The sequence below is a fragment of the Larimichthys crocea genome, chromosome I, assembly GCF_000972845.2.
Source record: "Larimichthys crocea isolate SSNF chromosome I, L_crocea_2.0, whole genome shotgun sequence".
NCBI lineage: Eukaryota > Metazoa > Chordata > Actinopteri > Sciaenidae > Larimichthys > Larimichthys crocea.
In genome coordinates, this window is record NC_040011.1 from 925836 (window position 1) to 946334 (window position 20499).

At 41.0% G+C, this 20499-nt stretch overlaps 2 protein-coding genes across 4 annotated transcripts; one reads left to right on the forward strand and one right to left on the reverse strand.

Annotated features, from left to right (window-relative positions):
* Nucleotides 1–444: 444 nt before the first annotated feature.
* gar1 (GAR1 homolog, ribonucleoprotein) lies at nucleotides 445–5268 on the reverse strand. Of its 2 annotated transcripts, none has more exons than XM_027279407.1 (7): nucleotides 5250–5268; nucleotides 4043–4241; nucleotides 2045–2199; nucleotides 1870–1929; nucleotides 1657–1771; nucleotides 1410–1562; nucleotides 445–1310 (listed from the first exon to the last, which is right to left on the reverse strand). In XM_027279407.1, the coding sequence occupies exons 2-7, from the start codon at nucleotides 4233–4235 to the stop codon at nucleotides 1300–1302; spliced, it is 687 nt and encodes a 228-aa protein (XP_027135208.1). In that variant the 5' UTR covers nucleotides 4236–4241; nucleotides 5250–5268; the 3' UTR covers nucleotides 445–1299. The 2 variants fall into 2 exon arrangements, with proteins under 2 accessions (XP_027135208.1, XP_010727793.1); XM_010729491.3 differs by lacking the exon at nucleotides 5250–5268 and adding an exon at nucleotides 5131–5245.
* On the forward strand, nucleotides 5241–13314 carry LOC104917909 (alcohol dehydrogenase class-3). 2 transcript variants are annotated; one of them, XM_019263197.2, is made up of 10 exons: nucleotides 5241–5354; nucleotides 5473–5511; nucleotides 5749–5850; nucleotides 6138–6288; nucleotides 6506–6593; nucleotides 7064–7283; nucleotides 8893–9153; nucleotides 9337–9469; nucleotides 10559–10697; nucleotides 11154–13314. In XM_019263197.2, exons 2-10 carry the CDS (start codon nucleotides 5479–5481, stop codon nucleotides 11212–11214), a joined length of 1188 nt encoding a protein of 395 aa, XP_019118742.1. In that variant the 5' UTR covers nucleotides 5241–5354; nucleotides 5473–5478; the 3' UTR covers nucleotides 11215–13314. The 2 variants fall into 2 exon arrangements, with proteins under 2 accessions (XP_019118742.1, XP_019118743.1); XM_019263198.2 differs by having other exon boundaries at nucleotides 6506–6587.
* Nucleotides 13315–20499: the final 7185 nt, after the last annotated feature.

The following is a 20499-nucleotide window of genomic DNA, read 5'->3' on the forward strand; positions in this document are numbered from 1 at the left end:
TTGTAATGTGCAGGGGAGATGGACATACAAACCAATAGTGTGTCGGAATGGTGTATGTTTAAACTTTTCGTCCAATCACAATCAAATTCACTCTATTTTTTTTGAAAACCAGACCCAAATGAAATACGAGTAACAAGGCTGTTATGAAAATGTAAGGAGTAGAAGTTCTGCTTATGTTTTTATTTATTTTTTGGGGGGGGGGGTTCTAAACGTTAGATCACAGACACACAAGTTTAAATATTTTCAGAATGTGCTTTACAAGAAATGTCTACATTTGGAACTGAATTTCCAGTAATTTGTTTCCATTTATGTTCTGTTTCAAGCTAACTGTCAAACCATTACCAAGAAAGTTGAGATGGACAAAAAAACCCTAGTGGAAAGTTTTTTTTTTTTTTAAGACAGAGATGTGTTTGAGAGCTTAATATAAAAATAAGTAGGATGCAACACTATTTACTCTTTATTACTAAACATCCTGCTTGAGGGATGAGGTTATTGATTTGTCTTAAAGTAGCTTTTTTTCCCAGTGCAGATGTCACAAGAATGTTTTATCAGAAATATCTCTACTTGACGCATCACATACTGCACAGAAAAGCCAGACAGCATACATTTGTCAGTGTTGTTTTGTGTATCACACCTTTGCATGTTGAAGCGTGACTAAATTCCTTTGTGACATCTCAAAACCGTGCTCTACATTTTTTATGCCACGTTAAGCATAAAAGTCTGGCATTCTACCACTGAGAGCGGAGAACTTCAAATAAAGACACCTCTTACAAAGCACCTTTTAAATCAAGGCCTTTAACACAAATGTGACAATATTCTGCTTAAGATATTACAAATGATGGGTATTAAAATGTTTAACAAACAGCATATAAAGTCAGATTTCCCACATGTTCACATATATCCATAAGGGGCTCAGTGACTGTATCTTCTGAAATCTTATTTAAAGTACAAACATCTGTTATGGCCCAACATTTTCACACAATCAGCACATGATGACGTGCCTGTTCAGAGAGGGACCCTATAATCCTCCCTAACTGGCAGATAAGGTCCTCACTATGTTACAGACAAGCGCACACATGAACCTTTAAAATAAAAATAAAAAATCATAAAGATTCATCAAGCATTCCAAACTGGTACAAAAATAAGGAAAACAAAAAACAATCCATTCAAGTTCTACAGAGAGAGGCAATGTCCATTTTCCGGGTCCAACACGTCAGCCACCAGTATAGAACGCAGCCTTTATCGCTTGCGTAGCAGAAGACTGGAATGGGAGCGTCACACCAGACCATCACTTTCAGATCAGTTCCCACCTACAAGTAAACAACAAAAAATGATTACACACTGCACACCAGAAAAGAGAACAAGAGATCTGAAGATCATAAAAATAAATAAATAAAAAAAGGACCAACCTCTGAATCCACGTCCGCCACCACCTCCTCTTCCCCGGAAACCTCCACCACGTCCTCCGCGTCCACCGCCAAATCCTCCTCCTCCACGGCCGCCTCCAAACCCTCCTCCGCGGCCGCCACCGAATCCTCCACCCCTGCCGCCTCTAAATCCACCTGAAACAAAAATAACAAGAATTAGGAACTAGTTATCATTTCCACTTTAAAACCTACAGCAACCAAGACAGACCGATAAGTCTGGCTGCCTCACCTCCACGACCACCGCCTCTTCCTCCACCTCTGCCTCCTCTTGGCGGACCCTTCTCTCCTGGCGGCCTGGGGAGGAATCTCTGCAGTGGTAGGAGCTTCATTGGATCTATATAAAACTGAGAGAGGTTGCATATTACATATGGTGTGGCACGCAGAGACTCTAAAATTAGTATGAAAAAGAGCTGCTTTAAAATGTTACTGATGTCTTTCATACCTTCTGCATTTTCTTAAATGATGACGCCTTCATATTTTCAGATAACTTGACTGAAAAATACTGCAACAATGGTTAAGAAATCCTAACAGGATTTTGAGCTTTAGTCACGATATTTAAATCAGCACAGATTGTTCCAGAGGTCCAGAGACTGGACTAACGATAACAGAAAGGATACAAAGTCCCGGAGCTGGCCGAATATCTCATCCACCTTCCCGATCTGCTCCTTGTTCTCCAAGTACACCGGAGCATTGAAGTAGGGAACTTTGTTTTCCTCTGTCGTACACTTGCACACGATGTCATCTTCACATGGATGCACAAACTCTCCCAGTGCTGCAAAGTGGAAACACAGTGAGCCACATGTGTAGAAAGTGTTAGAGCTATCAGCGCAAAAGCACCTAGTTCCAGTATCCACCCCAAGCTGCTGTAAAACTGACTGGGGGACTCTTTGGTTAACTTAAAGAGTCCTTTACACGTGGTTTGTGTCAGTCTGCAACTCCATTTATGCACTGACAAAGGACACAAAAGAGGACACAGCACATGTTATACAGAACATGTTATGCATAACACTAATATGTAAGGATAAATTCATTCCACTGAGGTCATCTCTCCATATAAAACTACAACGCAACTGCTCGCAGGGCGCTGCTCAGGGTGGCTGCCCATCACTCCACATTGCATGTCTATGAGAGCTTTGTGGGTGTGTGTGGTTGTATTTCAGGGTTAAATGCATGTAAAATAACTGAGTGAAAAAATATTTTCCCCCTTGAGGGATTAATAAAGTATCTCTTCCTCTGCAAGGCAAATTAAAAAATATATAAAAGATATATATACACATACCTGAAAACATTCCCAATTATTACATCCATAATAGAAACCCACACACACACACACACACACACACACACACACACACACACCTCACAAGGCACATGAAATAGAGTAGCCCATCTTGAAGAATGTGGTCATTTCATTACAGGCAGAGTGTCCTCCCAGCATAGCATGGATACACATATAGATGCATCTCTAAGTCAGTTTCCCCACATCTAGTGGGATCAGGTTTAATTCCTTAAAACAACAGGCTGCCTGGTTTGCTTCCTTATAAAGTGTGATATATCAGAGCATGCAAAGTGTGATTCTCAATGTCGTGGTTAAAACTGGGATGTTGATGTGATTGCAAGTTGGAAACCGGTAGTTATGCTTATAGTGACTTAAGTTATTTACTTTTGTGTGACATAAACAGAGGACTAAACTCAACACAGAGACGACATAAGTGAAACACTCAAGGCCAACTCACACCGGACGCGGAACGGAAGCGGAACGGAAGCGGAACGGCACCGCCGCGGTCACCGTAGCAAATAGAATCCAGTCTAGTCAATGAGAGCACTCACACCGGGCGCGGATCAGACGCGGATCAGAAGCGTCCCAGAAGCGGCTCTCCGCGCCACGGCGCGAGCTTTCCGCAGGATTTCTATTTCTTCCGCGAGCCGCGGCTAAACCTCGTAAATTTCAACAGAGCACTGCGCACCAGACAGGAAACCGGGCCTTGAATCAACGTAATAAACTTCCGCCCCCTTTCAAAATAAAACACAATACACAGTTCTTGTAGCTTTTTACAACTTCACATCAACGTGACGTCATAACCGGTGGCACCAGGTGATCAAAGATCGATCAAAGGGTCTCAACGAGAGACTAATTGTTGAAGTGGAACAACACACAATCATTTATGACACAACAGATGCTTTTTATAATCTCCTCCACGTCGGAGAAGCAAAGTCAGCTGTTTGTTGTTGTTGTTTTTTTATACACTGTTTATACGCGGGGTCTCGCGTACGTCCAGGATTCTCGCGTGATCTCGTGATCTCGCGTGAATACGGCCGGCTCGCTCCGCTGCCGTTCCGCGGCTGATCCGCGTCCGGTGTGAGTTGACGCCGGGCAAAGTACCGTTCCGCTTCCGTTCCGCGTTCGGTGTGAGTCCCGTGTCATGGCTCAGTGCTAGAGGTGGATACTGGAAACAGGCCAACTTTTTTTTTGTTTTGGAGATGAATAACTTCATCCCCTCACAGAGCACATTAACTGTCCACACTGTCCGACTGAACAACTCACTGCACTGCTCGAGCCTGAAGCTACTTCCCCTTACCAAACAAACTGCAGCGTCTTTCCAGCATGAACTCACCAACAACATACTCTGGAGGACCGTAGTCTTGTTGCCTGTTAAAACCACCTCTGCCTCCTCCTCTGCCTCCCCCGAATCCTCCTCTGCCACCTCCACCTCGGTTAAATCCTCCACCTCGGTTGAATCCTCCACCTCGGTTGAATCCTCCACCACGTCCACCACCACCACGCCCGCCACCTCCTCTGAATGACATGTTTCTCTGTTGGGGCAAGCATGACAAAAAAAAACAAAACAAAAAAAAAGTCAGAACAAAACACAAGTGAAACATTGAATGCAGTGTGAGTTAAGTGACATCACAATGCTGTACACTGTGGAGTACATTGTGGAGTAAACTGGAGTACACTGTGGAGCACACTGTGGAGTAAACTGGAGTACACCGTGGAGTAAACTGGAGTACACCGTGGAGTACACTGTGGAGTAAACTGGAGTACACTGTGGAGTAAACTGGAGCGCACTGTGGAGTACACTGCGGAGTAAACTGGAGCACACTGTGGAGTAAACTGCATAAACTGGAGTACACTGTGGAGTAAACTGGAGTACACTGTGGAGTACACTGTGAAGTAAACTGGAGTACACTGTGGAGTAAACCGGAGTACACTGTGGAGTAAACCGGAGTAGTAAACTGGAGTACACTGTGGAGTACACTGAAGTACACTGTGGAGTACACTGAAGTGCACACTGTGGAGTACACTGGAGTGCACACTGTGGAGTACACTGGAGTGCACACTGTGGAGTACACTGTGGAGCACACTGGAGTAAACTGGAGCACACTGTGGAGTAAACTGGAGCACACTGTGGAGTACACTGTTCAGCACACTGTGGAGTACACTGTTCAGCACACTGTGGAGTACACTGGAGTAAACTGTGGAGTACACTGGAGTAAACTGTGGAGTACACTGTAGAGTAAACTCATGTGTTCAACGAGCTAACGCGGTGCTAACACGCTAACTCCCTCCACTCATCCAAACTACGTCACATCGCGCGCGCTTTCTACCACAAACAAACACGTCACGTCTCCGACACGAACATAAACTCTGAGTGAAGTCCTAAACACTTTCTGCAACACAGTCACAGTAGCGTTTACTCACAAAGTCAGTCGGATAACAGCAGCTCTTCACTCCTGAGGCACTTCCATGCGATGACAACACGTGTGACCCAAAAAACGGCCGTAAAGCTATACACCGTGTCGGCAAGTGTCGTAACTCACCCGCTGACGCGCCCCTGAGTCCCGCCTCCTGTACGCCACGCGCACCGTGACTCACTTGCTTACAGTGTGTCGGCTGATTCATGAAGACACAGGCTTGCACCCACGGTCAGTGTGACAGAATATTGAATTCATATGCACAAAGTTATACACACGTTTATGTGTTATTGTTTTTCTGATAATGTACCATTAGAACTGTTTTTTTCAAAATATTTTGTTTTAATAGTTCAACATGGAAACAACATTCACGGGAACAGAAGGTCAGGTAAGACACTAGCTTTAATTAAATAAATAAATAATATATATTTATGTATATTCGTTGTTCGTTGAAGGCTGCATGTTGTTTCCATCGTCCAGCAACGCCCAGCCTGAGCCCCATTTTGTGTTTCTCGGGGATAACAGTGTCTCCACCCACCAAACTCTGTCCAGACATGATGTCTGATTTGCACAGCTGTGCAGCTGAGACACCTTTTATCAGTAACATTTTTTCCCCCTGACTCAGGTCATCCGATGCAAAGCAGCTGTTGCCTGGGAAGCTGGCAAGCCTCTGTCTATTGAAGATGTGGAGGTGGCCCCACCTAAGGCCCATGAAGTTCGCATCAAGGTAAACCACTTTTCAGCTTGCATACAGTGTTAACAGCTGTTTTTTATTATTGTTTTTATGTATTTTTATTTGGAGTTGTTAAATTATATTAGAATAGAAATAATAAGAACACAATGTGTCAAATGAAATAAGAATGTGACTTTTTAATCAAGCAGATGAGTCATATTAAGTTTTTTTCAAGAATGAAGAAATGTTATGTGTAACTTCCTGTTGATTTAGAGTATCGCATGCTCACTTCCTCTGCTGACTGTCAGGTGAATGTGCACCCTATATACATATTTGTACAGGTAGTCGCCACAGGTGTGTGCCACACAGACTGGGAGTACCTGTACGAGAATAAAAAAGGGATGAGGTTCCGACCGTTCCCGTTAGTTCTCGGCCACGAGGCAGCCGGGATCGTGGAGAGCGTTGGACCACAAGTCACCAAATTTGCAGCGGGTAAATGTCACAGCTCGACACAAACAAGCTGACATTTAGTTTTGATTCCTCTTATGATGCAGGTTTTATTTCCAGGTTTTGCAACTTCTAACCATCTTGCTTCCACCTCTGTTTGCTCAGTGATCACACTTGCAAATATGCAAATGAAAATAAATACAAATGTACAATTTAACCTGCTGTTTTTTTGTTTTGTTTTTTTGTTTTGTTCTTTTTGCAGGTGATCAAGTCATTCCTCTTTTTCTGCCACAGTGTCAGGAGTGTGATCGATGTCTGAGTCCTAAGACAAACTTGTGCAAGAGGAACTGGTGATCCACTATTACATGTTTTCACATGTTATGAAGTATTTTTACTCACTTTACTTCAGTAAACGTTGTAATATATCAGTGTAAATATACACCAAGCCCTGCGTTCACAACCATACTTACAGTAAAAGTACATTAGTGTTAATGGACAGATGTAAACAATCAAACATAAAGAAAAACGGGCACTGGGACTGATACTTTATTATAAATTACATCATTTGATTGTTAATATTGATTCAACAAAGCTGGAGATAAAAAGTTGTCCAACAAGAAGTCAGGTGATTATGATAATCTGTGAAGATCTTGCCCCAGAAATGTGGTGACCTATAAAATATACTAAAATAGAATCAAAGTATCACAAAAATACTATATATACAATACTACAGTATATGTACTTAGTTACTTTCCACCACAGCCCTGACACTGTTGCATGGTGTTTAACTATTCATTGCTTCCTTTGTTGTGGATTGCAGGGCAAAGACACAGGTGGGTGTGTTGGCCGATGGGACGAGCAGGATATCTTGCAAGAGGCAGCAGATATACCAGTTCCTGGGCGTCAGTTCTTTCTCCCAGTACACCGTGGTACCTGATACCTCACTTGCGAAGATAAATTCAAATGCACCACTGGACAAAGTCTTTCTGCTAGGCTGTGGTGTCAGCACTGGTTACGGTGCTGCCCTTAAAACAGGCAAGGTAATATCTTCAGACCTGTCAAGACACAAGAGTTAGGAAACCGTACCCGTCCTCAGAAGACATTTGCAAAGATGTATCTTCAAACATGAACCTTACTGATCTTATTATACAAAACTGACCTGTAAAAGTAAACTTCTCTGTTGCACTTGTTGCTTGTACTGTATTTTACAGTCACTGCCGGTGATTGTAGTTAATTATTTTCACCACTAGATGTCAGTAGACAACACAAGTGCCACATAAGGTTACTTAAAGCAGGGGTGTCGAACTCAATTTACCATTGGAGGTAGAGTCTGGGTGACTTATTAAAGTTCATGGTGGAGAAGATCTTTTCACGCAAATATGTGCTCCCAAAAAGGCACATGGTCTGCTTGAACATCCTGGAAAGCTCAGGGAAGGTGGGGGGCATCACTAGGAATCACTGTGAGCAACTCCTCCATCACTTCAAAATTGTCGTTAACACCACGGACATACATTGCGAGCTGCGCAGTGTCAGTGATGTCTGTGTTCTCATCCAGAGCGACTGAGTATGCACAGAAACGTTTGGCTTCCTTATGCAGATCATATGTTACCTGACAGGTCAGAAAATGTGTGTTTGATGTTTTCTGAAGCTTACAACTTTCCATACTATCACCTTTATTTTGACCTGTATATGTGAATCGGGCATGAGTGAGCGTGTGTGCACGGGCATAAACTGAAACAGGCCGGTTAGAAATGAAAAGAGGAAAATCACAGAATCCAGGATATGTCCAAGACACTCAGGACGTGAGTGAGGGAGGAAGGATGGTGGCTCAGGTAGCGATGAGGAAACTGTCACTGTCAGCTGCACACCTGTAAGCAGGTGCTCCATGCAGACATCTGTCAAATTTTATTTTGTAGGCTAAGGACAGACTAGATCCTGATCGTGTTGGATATAAAGCGCCCTATCGTCACCCTTACTGATTATTGACTTATAACCTAAGAAATCTCTCGGCTGCTGTCCAGTCCGATAATGACGGGTCTCTGTGAGTGTCTGTTGTGAGTTTAGAGGGCACGTCAGCCAGAGCTGTAGTGTGTGTGTGTGGAAGAAGGATCTGAAGTGTTTCGGCTACAGAAATAGCCAAACTGATCCGAACCCAGCCCAATTTTTATCCACCAACCCAAACCCATTGTTGCCCGCTAAATAGATTGTAAATCTGCCCATCTGGCAACCCTGAGCGCAGCCCACGCAATGACTGGGCCGCACTAACACCAAACTTTGATGTTCAAGTAGGGCGCCACAAAATATCATCCAGTGGGCCGCAATTGGGCCGTGAGTTTGAGACCCCTGACTTAAAGGTTTAAAAGGAATTTAGCATGTCTCATATTCTGCTCCTTTTTGGATATTAAAATGTGATGAATATAAAACTTATGGAAAATGATCAAACCTGCTCTGAGTATTAGGCATATGTAGGACTGCTCTTAATTATTAAATCAAGCTTGCACAAGAATAAAATGGGACAAAAAGAAAGTGGATATGTTTTAGAAGAAGTCAAAATGTAAAAGTTATCTGTAAACATGATGAAGTGATCTCAGCAGATGTCTCTTTTGATCAGCTTGTTGGTTAGCTGACTTCCAAGTTGTTTGTGTCCAGGTTGAAAGAGATTCCGTGTGTGCCGTGTTTGGGCTCGGAGCCGTCGGATTGGCTGCCGTCATGGGCTGCAAAGCTGCTGGGGCGAAAACGATCATCGGGGTTGACGTCAACCCGAACAAATTTGAGAAAGCCATAATGCTTGGAGCCACAGAATGTGTCAACCCCAACGATGACTCCAAGTCCATCCAGGAGGTTCTGGTGGAGAAGACCAATGGAGGGGTGGACTACGCCCTGGAGTGTGTTGGAAGTCCAGTTGTCATGGTGAATGTCTCAGTCTTGTAGTATTTCACGTCTATGACAATTCAGTCCTATATGTACAGTAGAATCATCTGCAGTATGTGCACACACAAAAGGTCAAAAGGTTCACAAAAACAGTACCTTTTTTTTGTGAATTTGTAAATATATTTAAAAAAGACTGCTCAGTGATGTTTTGTGTTGTCCTAGAGTGCTGCCCTTGAGTCTACAACAGATGCCTGGGGCGTGTGCGTCATTGCTGGGTGGACAGAGACAGAATCTATGAGTGTTGTGGTTGAAAAGCTCCTGATGGGACGCACCTTGACGGGGACTTATTTTGGAGGTGAACTTAGACTATTAGTTTGTGCAAAATGGGCTTCCATAAATAATGCTTTAGTGACTTCTAATAGTAACTGGCCTGATTAATAGAAACAAAATGTGATGATGTGCAAAACATAGAAACTCCATACTTAATTGAAAATGGCACAAAGAGGACCAGGCCTGGACTTTTTGACTATGAAGCCATGCTGCTGGAATACGTGCAGAATGTGGTTTGGCATTGTCTTGCTAAAATAAATCGACATAACAAAGACATTGTCTAGCTGGCAGCATATGGTGCTCCAAAGCCAGCATTCATTGTTCACAAATGTGGTTAACCATCATGCGTCATGCCATGTTCACTGATGCACCCCCATATCATCACAGATGCTGGCTTTTGAACTGTGCACTGATAACAGGCTGGATGGTCCCTCTCCATTAGCCCGGAGGACGCATGAGGAGTTCATGATTTCTGAACAGAATAAAAAATTTGGACTGGTCAGGCCTCAGAAGTGTTACTCAGCCTGCAGTGATGTTCACGACAGATTTGTGTCTGTTTTTGATGTGACTGTTGTTGTGGCTGAATATCATGACCATTCAATACTTTTGTTTTCGGCCTTGTACCTTGAGTTCTTTTGATTCTCTGAATCCTTTAATAATGTTATGAACTGGAGACAATACAATTCACAAACTCTTTGTAATTTTACATTGGAAAAAACATGCTCTTCTATTAATTACCAGCGCAGTCTTTCACAGTCTCCATCAAGCATCGTGTTTCAAGTAATTTACTTGGAATGGATACTGTATTTATACCCAGTCATGTTACTAACCTGTTGCCAGTCAGCCTCATTCACTGTGAGATGTTCCACCAGAACTTTTCTTTTTAACATAACATAACTGATTAATGACTTAATGACAATTTAAAAGTTCTGATGAAACGCCTTCATTATCAAAGACTTTTTCTTGAGTTACTGTTCAACAAACACACCTTCGCCATGATATTTATGACATATGATCCAAAGGCAATTCCACTCTGAGCAAAATTAAACAAAAAAGATTGGAAAAGTGCCTTTCTTAAAGACTTGTTAATGTTTTTTTTAATCCTCTTCTAAAGGTTGGAAGAGTGTGGAGGGTGTGTTTAAACTGGTGGAAGACTACATGGAGAAGAAGCTGAAGCTGGATGAGTTCATCACCCACGACCTCCCACTGAATCAAATCAATCAGGCCTTTGAAACACTGAAAAGTGGCACAAGGTAAGACCTGATTTGACTTCTTCCTAACTGTGTTCTGATGCTATGATAAAAGCATCCTGTGGTCATTTTTCCTGTATATATTGACCAATCAGTGGTTTGTTTAACTTCAGCTGTGACCATTAAAACTACCATGCTCCTATTTATATTTCACACCAAGATGTGTGGGAATATTATCTGTATGTGGCTGCAGCTTACTATTAATTTATTTACCAATTTATTTGCAGATGGTTTTTATGATGAACCTCTTATCTATAAAATAAAAATAACTAGTAGCAGAGAACATTGTTTTTATTTTTATTTTCAAACTTAAATTATCTTCCATAATAAATGATGATTCATTCCAGTTTTAATGATTTAATTTTCAGATCATTGTAGTCTTTATTATTTATACTGTATGAGGTTTAGCAGTATCTATGTGACAAGTTTTTTTCCACCAATTTTTCTTCTTTTTTTTAGCATCCGTACTTTAATCAGGCTCTGGGAAAAAGAGGCTCCAGCTGAAGAGGTTACTTCATAAGACGATGGAATGACGATGGAATTCAGTGTAATTGTAATAATAATATTTTGCATATGACTCTGTACTGGCTGTTTACATTATAACATATCAGAAAATTTATACAAATGCATAGACAATCATGCTATTTTTCTTATAAGAAATATATATATATTATACAAAGTGTTTACAATGTTTGACTTTGGAGCGAAGTGACCCAGTCCGGCCACTAGATGGCAGTCCCATGTCATCTAAAAGCTTCTGTTCTTGTGAATACCATCTAACTTCATACAGACATTTTCTATCTGCAAATGAGCCTGTATTTCTAACTCTTCTGATTTTTCTTTGTTTATCGCATATTTGATTAAAAGTGAGCAGCACCACACAATGTTCAGTGGACTTGTGTAAAGTGATATAAAATGTAATTCATAGAAGTATTCAGCAACCTCAAGACAAATTCTCATTACATCTGTCATACTTGGCTGTTCCAGTGATTCTGCTCCTGATAGCAGTGTGAAGTGATAGTTGGAATTGAATACGCTTGTATAGAAGATGGGGTAAAAGACACTGGATCTGTCATCAGCCGCGGAGAAGTATCTGCTTCATGTGGTCAGGCTTACCAAATTTCGACCTTGGTAATATTATATATTGATTTAAAAGGGAGCTGAGGAGAAGGGCTGAGATGACAGTTGTGGGCTGTCAGGAGAGAAGACAAAAGGTTGTTTGGGGAATGCCTCTCAGTGAAGGACTGAAATAGCTGTCGAAGGAATTTGTTTTATTGAAGTTCCTCTCAGATCAAATGAATACCCATGGTGGTTTCCCCCTGCTTTTCCATCTTTATTTAAAATGGAAAATAAAGTGGTGCTCTTCCTCTTATGTTGGTCTCCTCTGCCTGTGTGCTATCAATCACAGATTATACAGCTCCGACCCCCCCTCTCAAAGTAAAGAAAGCTTTTGAGAAACAGAAAGCAGAATGATGATCAAAAGAAAAGAGGAAGACAAGTTTTGACAGGTGGTTATGTGACTGGGCACCCTCATCAGTGAATGTCGGACATGCTCACAGATTTATAAGGCTTTTTTGGGGACATATGTGTCTGAGTGTCTGCCTCATCTATGGGAAAACTATCCAAAGTGACAACCATAAGTCTCCTACCTTTTTTTTCCCTTTTCCTCTGTGTTTGAACTCTACAACCTCTGGAATTGTCACAGCATTGTGCAACTGATACAGGGAGGACATGCTATCTGAATTACAACCACGGCATTTTTTGTACGTCTTAACTCTCCGTCTTGTCATGTTCCACGTACATCTGTGCAATGTTTCTACATATATACCGGATAGAAAACTTTGGGGGAAAAAAGTGTCATGGTGCTGAATTGCGATAGAAACAGCTAACATTTGCAAATGAGGAATTCATATTCACATTTTTATATCTATGTTAGTGTTCTTTACCTCTTGCTGTCATTACTTTACAACAGCAACTCTGAAACAGCTCTGTCAGACGCGAGTTTCCATGAAGGTAATTGACAAACAACAGAAATGTCAGATGAGGTAAATGCCATCACACAAATAAAGGCATGTCTGGAAAAAATGTCAAAAAGTGCAGCCTTGCCTTTCACAATATTTAGATTGGGATCAAGAGATTTCCCCTTATTTATTAAGCTTTATTCCTTTATGACAGACAGATGATGGTACATTAAATATGATGAGAGCATAAAAAAAGGTACGAGGGAAACACCCTGTTTTAACAAAGAGTGCTTTATTGTTAAAAACAACACAAAATATAATGCACCAATACCTTTTTACACACAAGGTAATTAGTGTGGCTTTGATGCATGTCACAGCAAAACTACAAATCATCCTTTTTGCTATCCCTAGCTTAGTCGTGGTGGTTTTTATGTCGCCTTATATTTGTATGATTTCATATCACTCAGTACATAAAGAACAAGTCAGTATATGTTCTTGAGTTTTGGATGAGGTGCTATGAGGTTGTCTGGTTTGTATTTAAACTGAATTGCACTCATTTTCACATTCTGGCTGTTTGTCTTCATCCAAATGACTGTGATGTGGTGAGAATTCAATGTGAACATCCAGAAAGACTGATTTATTTCCTGGATTTCTGATATTTTTATATCATAACATTTCTGACTTGGTCCTAGTACAATTTCTAAATGTTTGTTTTCTTGAATTTCATGTAATCCTTGGTCCAGGTATAAATAATAAAATGAATAAAGGATGAATTGCATTCAGCTGCTTTTGTTTCAGGGTCCTGGTGTTGTTCATGCTGCCATTTAGTAACAATCAGTCAAAAAAAAGTATTAAGATCTCCAAATGATCCGCTAAAGGGGAAAGAATGTCTGAAAGAGACATAGCGAGTTGGACAGAGAGATAGAGTGATGGATATACTGTATAGCCCCACCGGCTATGGAAGAACGGCCCACTTAAGTCACTAAAGACTGCCAATGTGAGGCCCCTGTTTTATCAGCAAATCCTGGCCATTATACGGCTAATGCCAGGCATTGCCTGTGACATCCCCAGCCTTTCTCTGACACGGTTAGGTTTAGCTCCCGTGTCAGTGGAATATAGCCAGCTTCACTCGAGGACAGAACAATCCACTACTTAGCGTTTTGGAGGAGCAACTAGTTTTTCCACTGCATTAGTGCACCGTCCGGTAATATAGTATAGGTACCTGACTGTATTATTGTTAGTTAGTGACAGATTATTTTATCTGCAACAATTTAACATCTTTAGAATAAATGATACACAGTGTTTAATGGAGTGAAGAGTGACAGGAGGTTAGAGGTAGCCAGGTAGGGAGAGAGAGAAAGGGGGGAAGACATGCAGTAAAGGGCCGCAGGTTGAAATCAAACCCCAGGCTGCTGCAACAAATCCCGGGCCTTTGTGCATGCCGCCGGGGCGCCCCTATAAAAAACATTTTGTTGGCTCAAAAGTCTACAGTGCACTTTGGAGGCCTTGTTGTAATGCAATATCCTAATAATGACTGTATCATACTCCTCACACTGAGCCATACAACACCGTATGTTTTGTATTTTGTAACATGTCAATCATGTTGTGTCAGTGTTTTATAGTTACGTTGCAACAGAAATAGACAACAAAGAACGGGATTAGACGGACCACACATGGCTATTACCAAAGAGACACACAAACACACACATACATAAAGGTCTTTGTGCGTGACGGGTCTAAGCTTTTGTTGTGTTTTGTCTGACAGCAGCAGCAAAGTAGTAATTGAGAGATTAGCTCTAAGGTGCTATCATGGCACTCCTTTGTTTGGTCTCTCCCTTATTGGTCACACAGAACATTTGTAGCATGCGTGGGAAGGAGTCATACACCAAGGCAGTGCAGTTTGCCTTATTTTAGTTCTTTTGAATCTTTTGACCTGATCCAAAAATAGCATCCACAGAAAAGACAGTATGTTAACAGTGCAGCTTCTGTATATCTAAGAACATTTGACCCTGTGGGCTTGACAGAACACATCCACAGCAGCAGACTTCTGAGCCGGTCCTATCCCCTCTGTCACAATGCTTTTTCTTTTTTCTCCAAGTGCCGACATTGAGTCAACAGAGTCATTTCATGTGGTTTAGGGGCTGAAGATAGGGGGAGGTATTTCTCTCAGACCCTGTGTGTTTACACCCTAATCCTTGAGAAGAAGTTCACAAGCGCTAGGAAAGTACTGGGAGATTTAGCTACCTCACAAACCTGCTCAGTTTACCGGTCGCCTGTTTTCCACAGCCACATGAGGCTTGGATAATTCTTGGGAATGTTTTTTTGCGTGTGTGTGGTTGTAAGAATATAATTGGTGTGAAATTGCTGGTTGTGTTTGCTATATCGAACAATCTAGTCTATTCACTATACAATAAGGATGTTCACCGATGCTGTCATTTCTTTTGGGTGTTACTGTGCTCTAAAACTTTCAGTTCAACTGTAACTTCTATGTATTATTACCATGATTTGTTTTTTGTATCTGCAACATTTTCCAATGTTCATTTTTGTTTATGTAACACTGGTTAGTACAGGCTCTTTGGGGGCATGGGTTCGAGTCTCACTGCTGCCACTAGTGTGGGTTACTCTTAGCATTAACTATAAACTTGACTTTTACTAATTTAAATGTGTTTCGGGCTGTAGGTCAAGCAAATACTCAGGGATAGCTTTTTTTTAAAGATTTTTTTTTTGGGGGGGGCCTTTTTCAAGCTCCATTTGACATAGACAGCTGAGGAGTGACAGGAATGTGGGGAGAGAGAGAGATGGGGAACGACACACTGGAAAGAGCCACAGGTCGGATTCGAACCCTGGGCCTCCACAGCAAGGACCCCACCAACCGAGCCAAACGCCGCCTCAGGGATAGCTTCTTCTGTGTAACGTGAATACTTTAATGTCTGCTTCAACTGTAGGACAACTCAGCACCCACCAAAAATGTCACTCCGCCAATATAAACACTCACTTATATTATATAAAAGGTGTACCATAAAATATAGTTCCTGTTCTGAATGAAGGAATATAATACAAATACTTATTATTAATTAAATTCTTCCAGTTCTCTCACTGAACCTGAGCCAAATAAGGAAATCTATAAAATTTCATCTTCACGAAAATAAATCCTGATTTTACACTTACATAGCACCAGATTATAACAGAAGTTATCTCAGGACACTCGTATAGGTCTTATGATATTACTTACAGAGACCAAATAATTCTCACCATGAGCAAATACTTGGACACAGTGGCAAGGAAAAACAAAACAGAGCAAACGGAGCTCATGGTGGGACAGTCTGCTGTGACTGGTAAAAGAAAATACATAAGTATCAGTGCAGATTGTGAATGGTGTTTCATTCTACCTTAAACTAGTGTCGCGACAACAAACGCACTCATGGCAGCAAATTAAGACTTTAGAAACTGCTTTTCTTGCTAGCGTGAGTGCACACTGTACAGTACATATGAGCTTATTAGATTAGAAATATACCTTGTTCCCAACATCATGCCTTATACAGTATGTGATGAATAGAGACAGGCTTGTAGCTTTTGGAATAATCAAGCAATCAGAAATGCTCAGTGGCTGTCAGAAAGAATTTATTTTATTACTATTATTAGCAATAATAATAATAATAATTGCTCTTCTCATTTTAAGTTTCTTTAGATGGCTTTGACAGCTAAAAATGGCAAGTATACAAATGTAATCAAATGTTTCTTATAATAAGGCTCAATAGTACCTGGGTCAACTTTTTCTTGCACCACTGAGAAAAATGCTTTTGCACTTCTTGTGCTTGGCACTGAAAAAGACCCTTGGGTTGTCGCAGCAGTTTGTTACATTTGTCCTGTTTGACATATCTGCCAGGGTTGCTCCAAATGAGTGTGTGTTGAGTCATAGTTACCTTGTTAAACCACCACAGTAAAGTACATCATTCTGTTTTCCTCCTGCTGACAACTCACTGTTGTCCAAAGATGAGGCTCCCAAATCACTGTGTCTTGGTCTATTGCCAAACCACAAAAGGATTGGGCCAGTCCCAAAAAATACACTTCGAACTGAACACAGTTGAAACACTTTTCTTTGGCTGGTAATTGTGGTGAAAAGAAAAGAAACCTGAAATGATCTATCATAAGTGCCTTGGACCATTACTCATTGTCAGGCATCCCATAGTTTTCAATTATACATTGGCAGGCATGCACTGAAGTGAGTAATGCTGAATTTACACTTACGTATATATTTAAAGTGTAGCTCTTAGCCAGTCAAATATGCTGAATGATGAAGGCATATTCAATTATTCTTTACCACATTATTATATTTTGTAACAGTTCATAAAGCTGGTGTAATTAAGACGAACTAGTTGTAGCTATAACGATCAAACTGAGAGTTTTTAATCAATCCCAATAGTATGTATGAGTATAGTATAGTATGAAGTTTAGTACAGTTTCTATGTTACGTTTTCTTAGACTTAGACTTAGACTGCACTTTATTTATAAGTATACAACAAAAGATGTCAGGCACAGGCCATGGCAGTAAAGAAATTTGGTTGAGAGCTGATGTCAATGAAAGCAAAATAGTGAAAAGTCAAAGATAGCAAACAACTGAATACCCCCTGCCTTTACTCTCCGTCCAAGCATGTAGGAGCGACCTTAAGTGTACAGTCAGGTTTGTCTGTTCTGGGCTTCTGTAGAAACATGGTGGACTCTAAGGAAGAGGACCCGCTCTTTCTGTAGCTATTCAAGGTAACGAGAACAGGTAGCATAGTTTCAGTCGATCATACACTACTGAAGACACACTTATATTTAATTTCTACCAACCACACCTAAATTTCACACATTGGACCTTTAATTTGTGGTTCTAATTAGTTGACAATTAATGGCAATGACAGTACAAAACAACAACAAAAATGAACAACTACAACCAATTCAAGAAATGACTTATAGGCAATAGTGTATATATGATGTGTATGTTGTGTAGGCCTTGTTGAAGTGAAAGTTGGGGTGTCTGTAGTGTGTATATGAATCTGTGATCTGTAGTATAATATAAGAAATTTATTGATCCCTGAATGGGGAAATTCTTTATCTTTTCACTCAAGTATTACACACACACACACACACACACACACACACACACACACAAACAAAGGACTTTAAATCATGTGCAAATCTGAGAGGTGGTGGAGTGATGGGCAGCCATGTAGGGTACCGTGGGAGTAGTTGGGGGTTCGGTCAGTGCCTTGTTAAAGGGCACTTTGGGGGTGCTCAGGAGGTGAACTGACACCTCTTTAAGTACTAGTCCACACTGAGCTACTGCTGCTGTTTGTGTCATTTCCCATACAATATCCCATACAATATGTATGTGTATAAATGTAATGAATGTAGATTCATTTCATTAATAAATGACATAATAACATCATTAATAAATAACATAGTAACACCATATTAAAATGTTACATCATGGTCATTTTGCATCATGCACTTATGCTCTTATTTGTCATTTTGTGATAAAAATGTTTGTTTCCCCCAAAGTATGACCCCCCCTCTCTTACTAATCTCACATTAGCAGAGCAGCAGAAATCCTTGATGCCTTTGGGAAGTTAGCTTTTAAGCAGGTTCACATTGCGAGGTCAACTTTGCTGTCAGCAGGTACACACAGATTTAAACTTCAGCAACGGATTTAACATCAAATAATGTAATCCTAACCAGGGAGGTTTGGATGTGGACAATATTCCCACAACGTCACACTGAGAAAGCCAACAGTCCGCTGCCACCTCCTCGGCTACATTGCTTTACCAAAAAGTCTCTCTGTCGCTCCTCATCTTAGCTGGAGTCCCTGTGTGCTGCATGTTTGCCTATACTTCCCAAATCCCTAAGAGCAAACAGGAGCATGGGCAGATTAGCTTAATATCATCCTTGGCACTAAATACACACAAAAAGAAATGTCATCTATGTCCCAGGGTATAGTCAAAATAAGAAAGTCAGAACAGGGCTGAAAAGGGCATCATTTCAATCCCCAAATAATTACATATGGATATTTGATTATCTATCTATCTATCTATCTATCTATCTATCTATCTATCTATCTATCTATCTATCTATCTATCTATCTATCTATCTATCTATCTATCTATCTGCATAGCAGTATAGCTATCCTCTTTTCTCTGACAGATGCATTCATGTCAACTCATAAAAGGATTAAAATAAAAAAAAAGTCAAAATGGATTTTAATCAGTGATCTGGCTACTTCTTCGTGGTTTGCATGTGAGTGTCGAAGAAAAGGCAAATGACTTCGAATGAGAGCTAAAGCTAATAAGCAGGCCATCGCTAATCTCTTAAACAAACCTCCTCTCTCCCTATGTGGACTTCTTTCTTGCATTATAAATAATGTATATTTTGCCAGAACACCCAAACACAACACACACACACACACACACACACACACACACACACACAATGTCTCCCTCAATGTCTCTTTTGACTTTTGAGTTGCCGGTAGAGTTCAATCTGGTTCCTCCCCCACCCTTATTAGTTTACTTTAATTAGTGATATTGAAGGCAGGGGCAAATGGGGGGGGGGGGGGGGGGGGGATGCTGAGAAGAAGAAGGAGGGGGGGTAAATACTGAAAACAAACAAGAGAGCTGAATGGGAGGATGGGGACACCCGCTGGGTGCAGTCCCGATGCCGCTGCGCAGACGGAAGGGGACACATGGTGTAAGCAAACATTCATAATTGCATTAGATTCCCCTGGCACATGGGTAATCTAGCCCTCCCCTGTTCCAGAACACAACAGGACACATCTCCCGCTCCCCTCGCTCTCTGTCACTCTCTCCTCCTCCACAAATTATTAATGTAAAACCCACAGCGCTGTCATTGATCATTCAGCAGGCATGATGAAGGACTAATTATCATTTAGGAGACTGAGGTGTGGAGTGTCAGTAAGTGTGTGCTCACAGATTCACTCCGCTTGTGTTTGAGAAATGCAGCATGGGCGTGTGTGTGTGTGTGTGTGTTTGCATGCATGCAAAATTGTGTATGTGTGTGTGGCTGTGTGAGTGTGCGTGCATCCCATTAAACAGTTGTCCTGTTTGATATTTCATTCCTCAGCCCACATGTCTTGAGAGTATGAGCAAACACATTTGCGTGAATGGGATGTTCTCTGAGCAAACGGGGAAAATCTGGCCTTGATATGAATATCAGTGACAGTCAATGATAATTGGGATGGGATGTTTATTGCTGCTTATTGAGATGTCAGGTCTACAGACACTTTATAAAGTGACACATGTGGCCTGATATTATTTTTTTTAAATAATTTGGTGTTGACTTGTTTCAGGCACCTTGTTGACTGGCCTTTATTCAGGGCAGAACAAGTCTCTGCTGTGGCTGTAAAAATCCACTAGATGGTGTCGTGATATCCACAATGTCCAAGATCCACACATCCACATTATAAATACTGCCAGCTTAGACTATCAAATCTTTTAAAAACATTTGTTCGCTACGGCAAATACGCAGAACTTTTTAAGCATTCGTGCAACAAAAAAGACCAGATTGCTGTGTGTGCTTGTTAAAAAAAACTATACTTTGTCTATTATTCCAGTGCTTATGTACTCTGTATTATGACAGAAGTCTAGCTTTACATTGACATTTTCCAGATATCTTGTATTTTTCAGCATTAAATTGCTGCTCTTAACCAGACTAGTTTGAGGAAGAGCAAAACAAGTGACAAATAACTCCTGTCCTGTGGAATAAACTCTATATTTTGTGCAACGCATAGCCAATTCACCATTAGTGGATCAAACTGGTACCAGAGAGGCCGAGTCAGGTCACCTACA

Excerpts from the sequence above, each read along its gene's own strand:
- gar1 (XM_027279407.1), bottom strand. The coding sequence starts at position 4,235 with ATGTCATTCAGAGGAGGTGGCGGGCGTGGTGGTGGTGGACGTGGTGGA. Across the intron at positions 2,200-4,042 it reads TCCTCCAGAGTATGTTGTTG|CACTGGGAGAGTTTGTGCAT; the intron begins GTGAGTTCATGC and ends TCCACTTTGCAG. Across the intron at positions 1,563-1,656 it reads AAGAGGCGGTGGTCGTGGAG|GTGGATTTAGAGGCGGCAGG; the intron begins GTGAGGCAGCCA and ends TTTTTGTTTCAG.
- LOC104917909 (XM_019263197.2), top strand. The coding sequence starts at position 5,479 with ATGGAAACAACATTCACGGGAACAGAAGGTCAG. Across the intron at positions 5,512-5,748 it reads TCACGGGAACAGAAGGTCAG|GTCATCCGATGCAAAGCAGC; the intron begins GTAAGACACTAG and ends CCCCTGACTCAG. Across the intron at positions 10,698-11,153 it reads ACACTGAAAAGTGGCACAAG|CATCCGTACTTTAATCAGGC; the intron begins GTAAGACCTGAT and ends TCTTTTTTTTAG.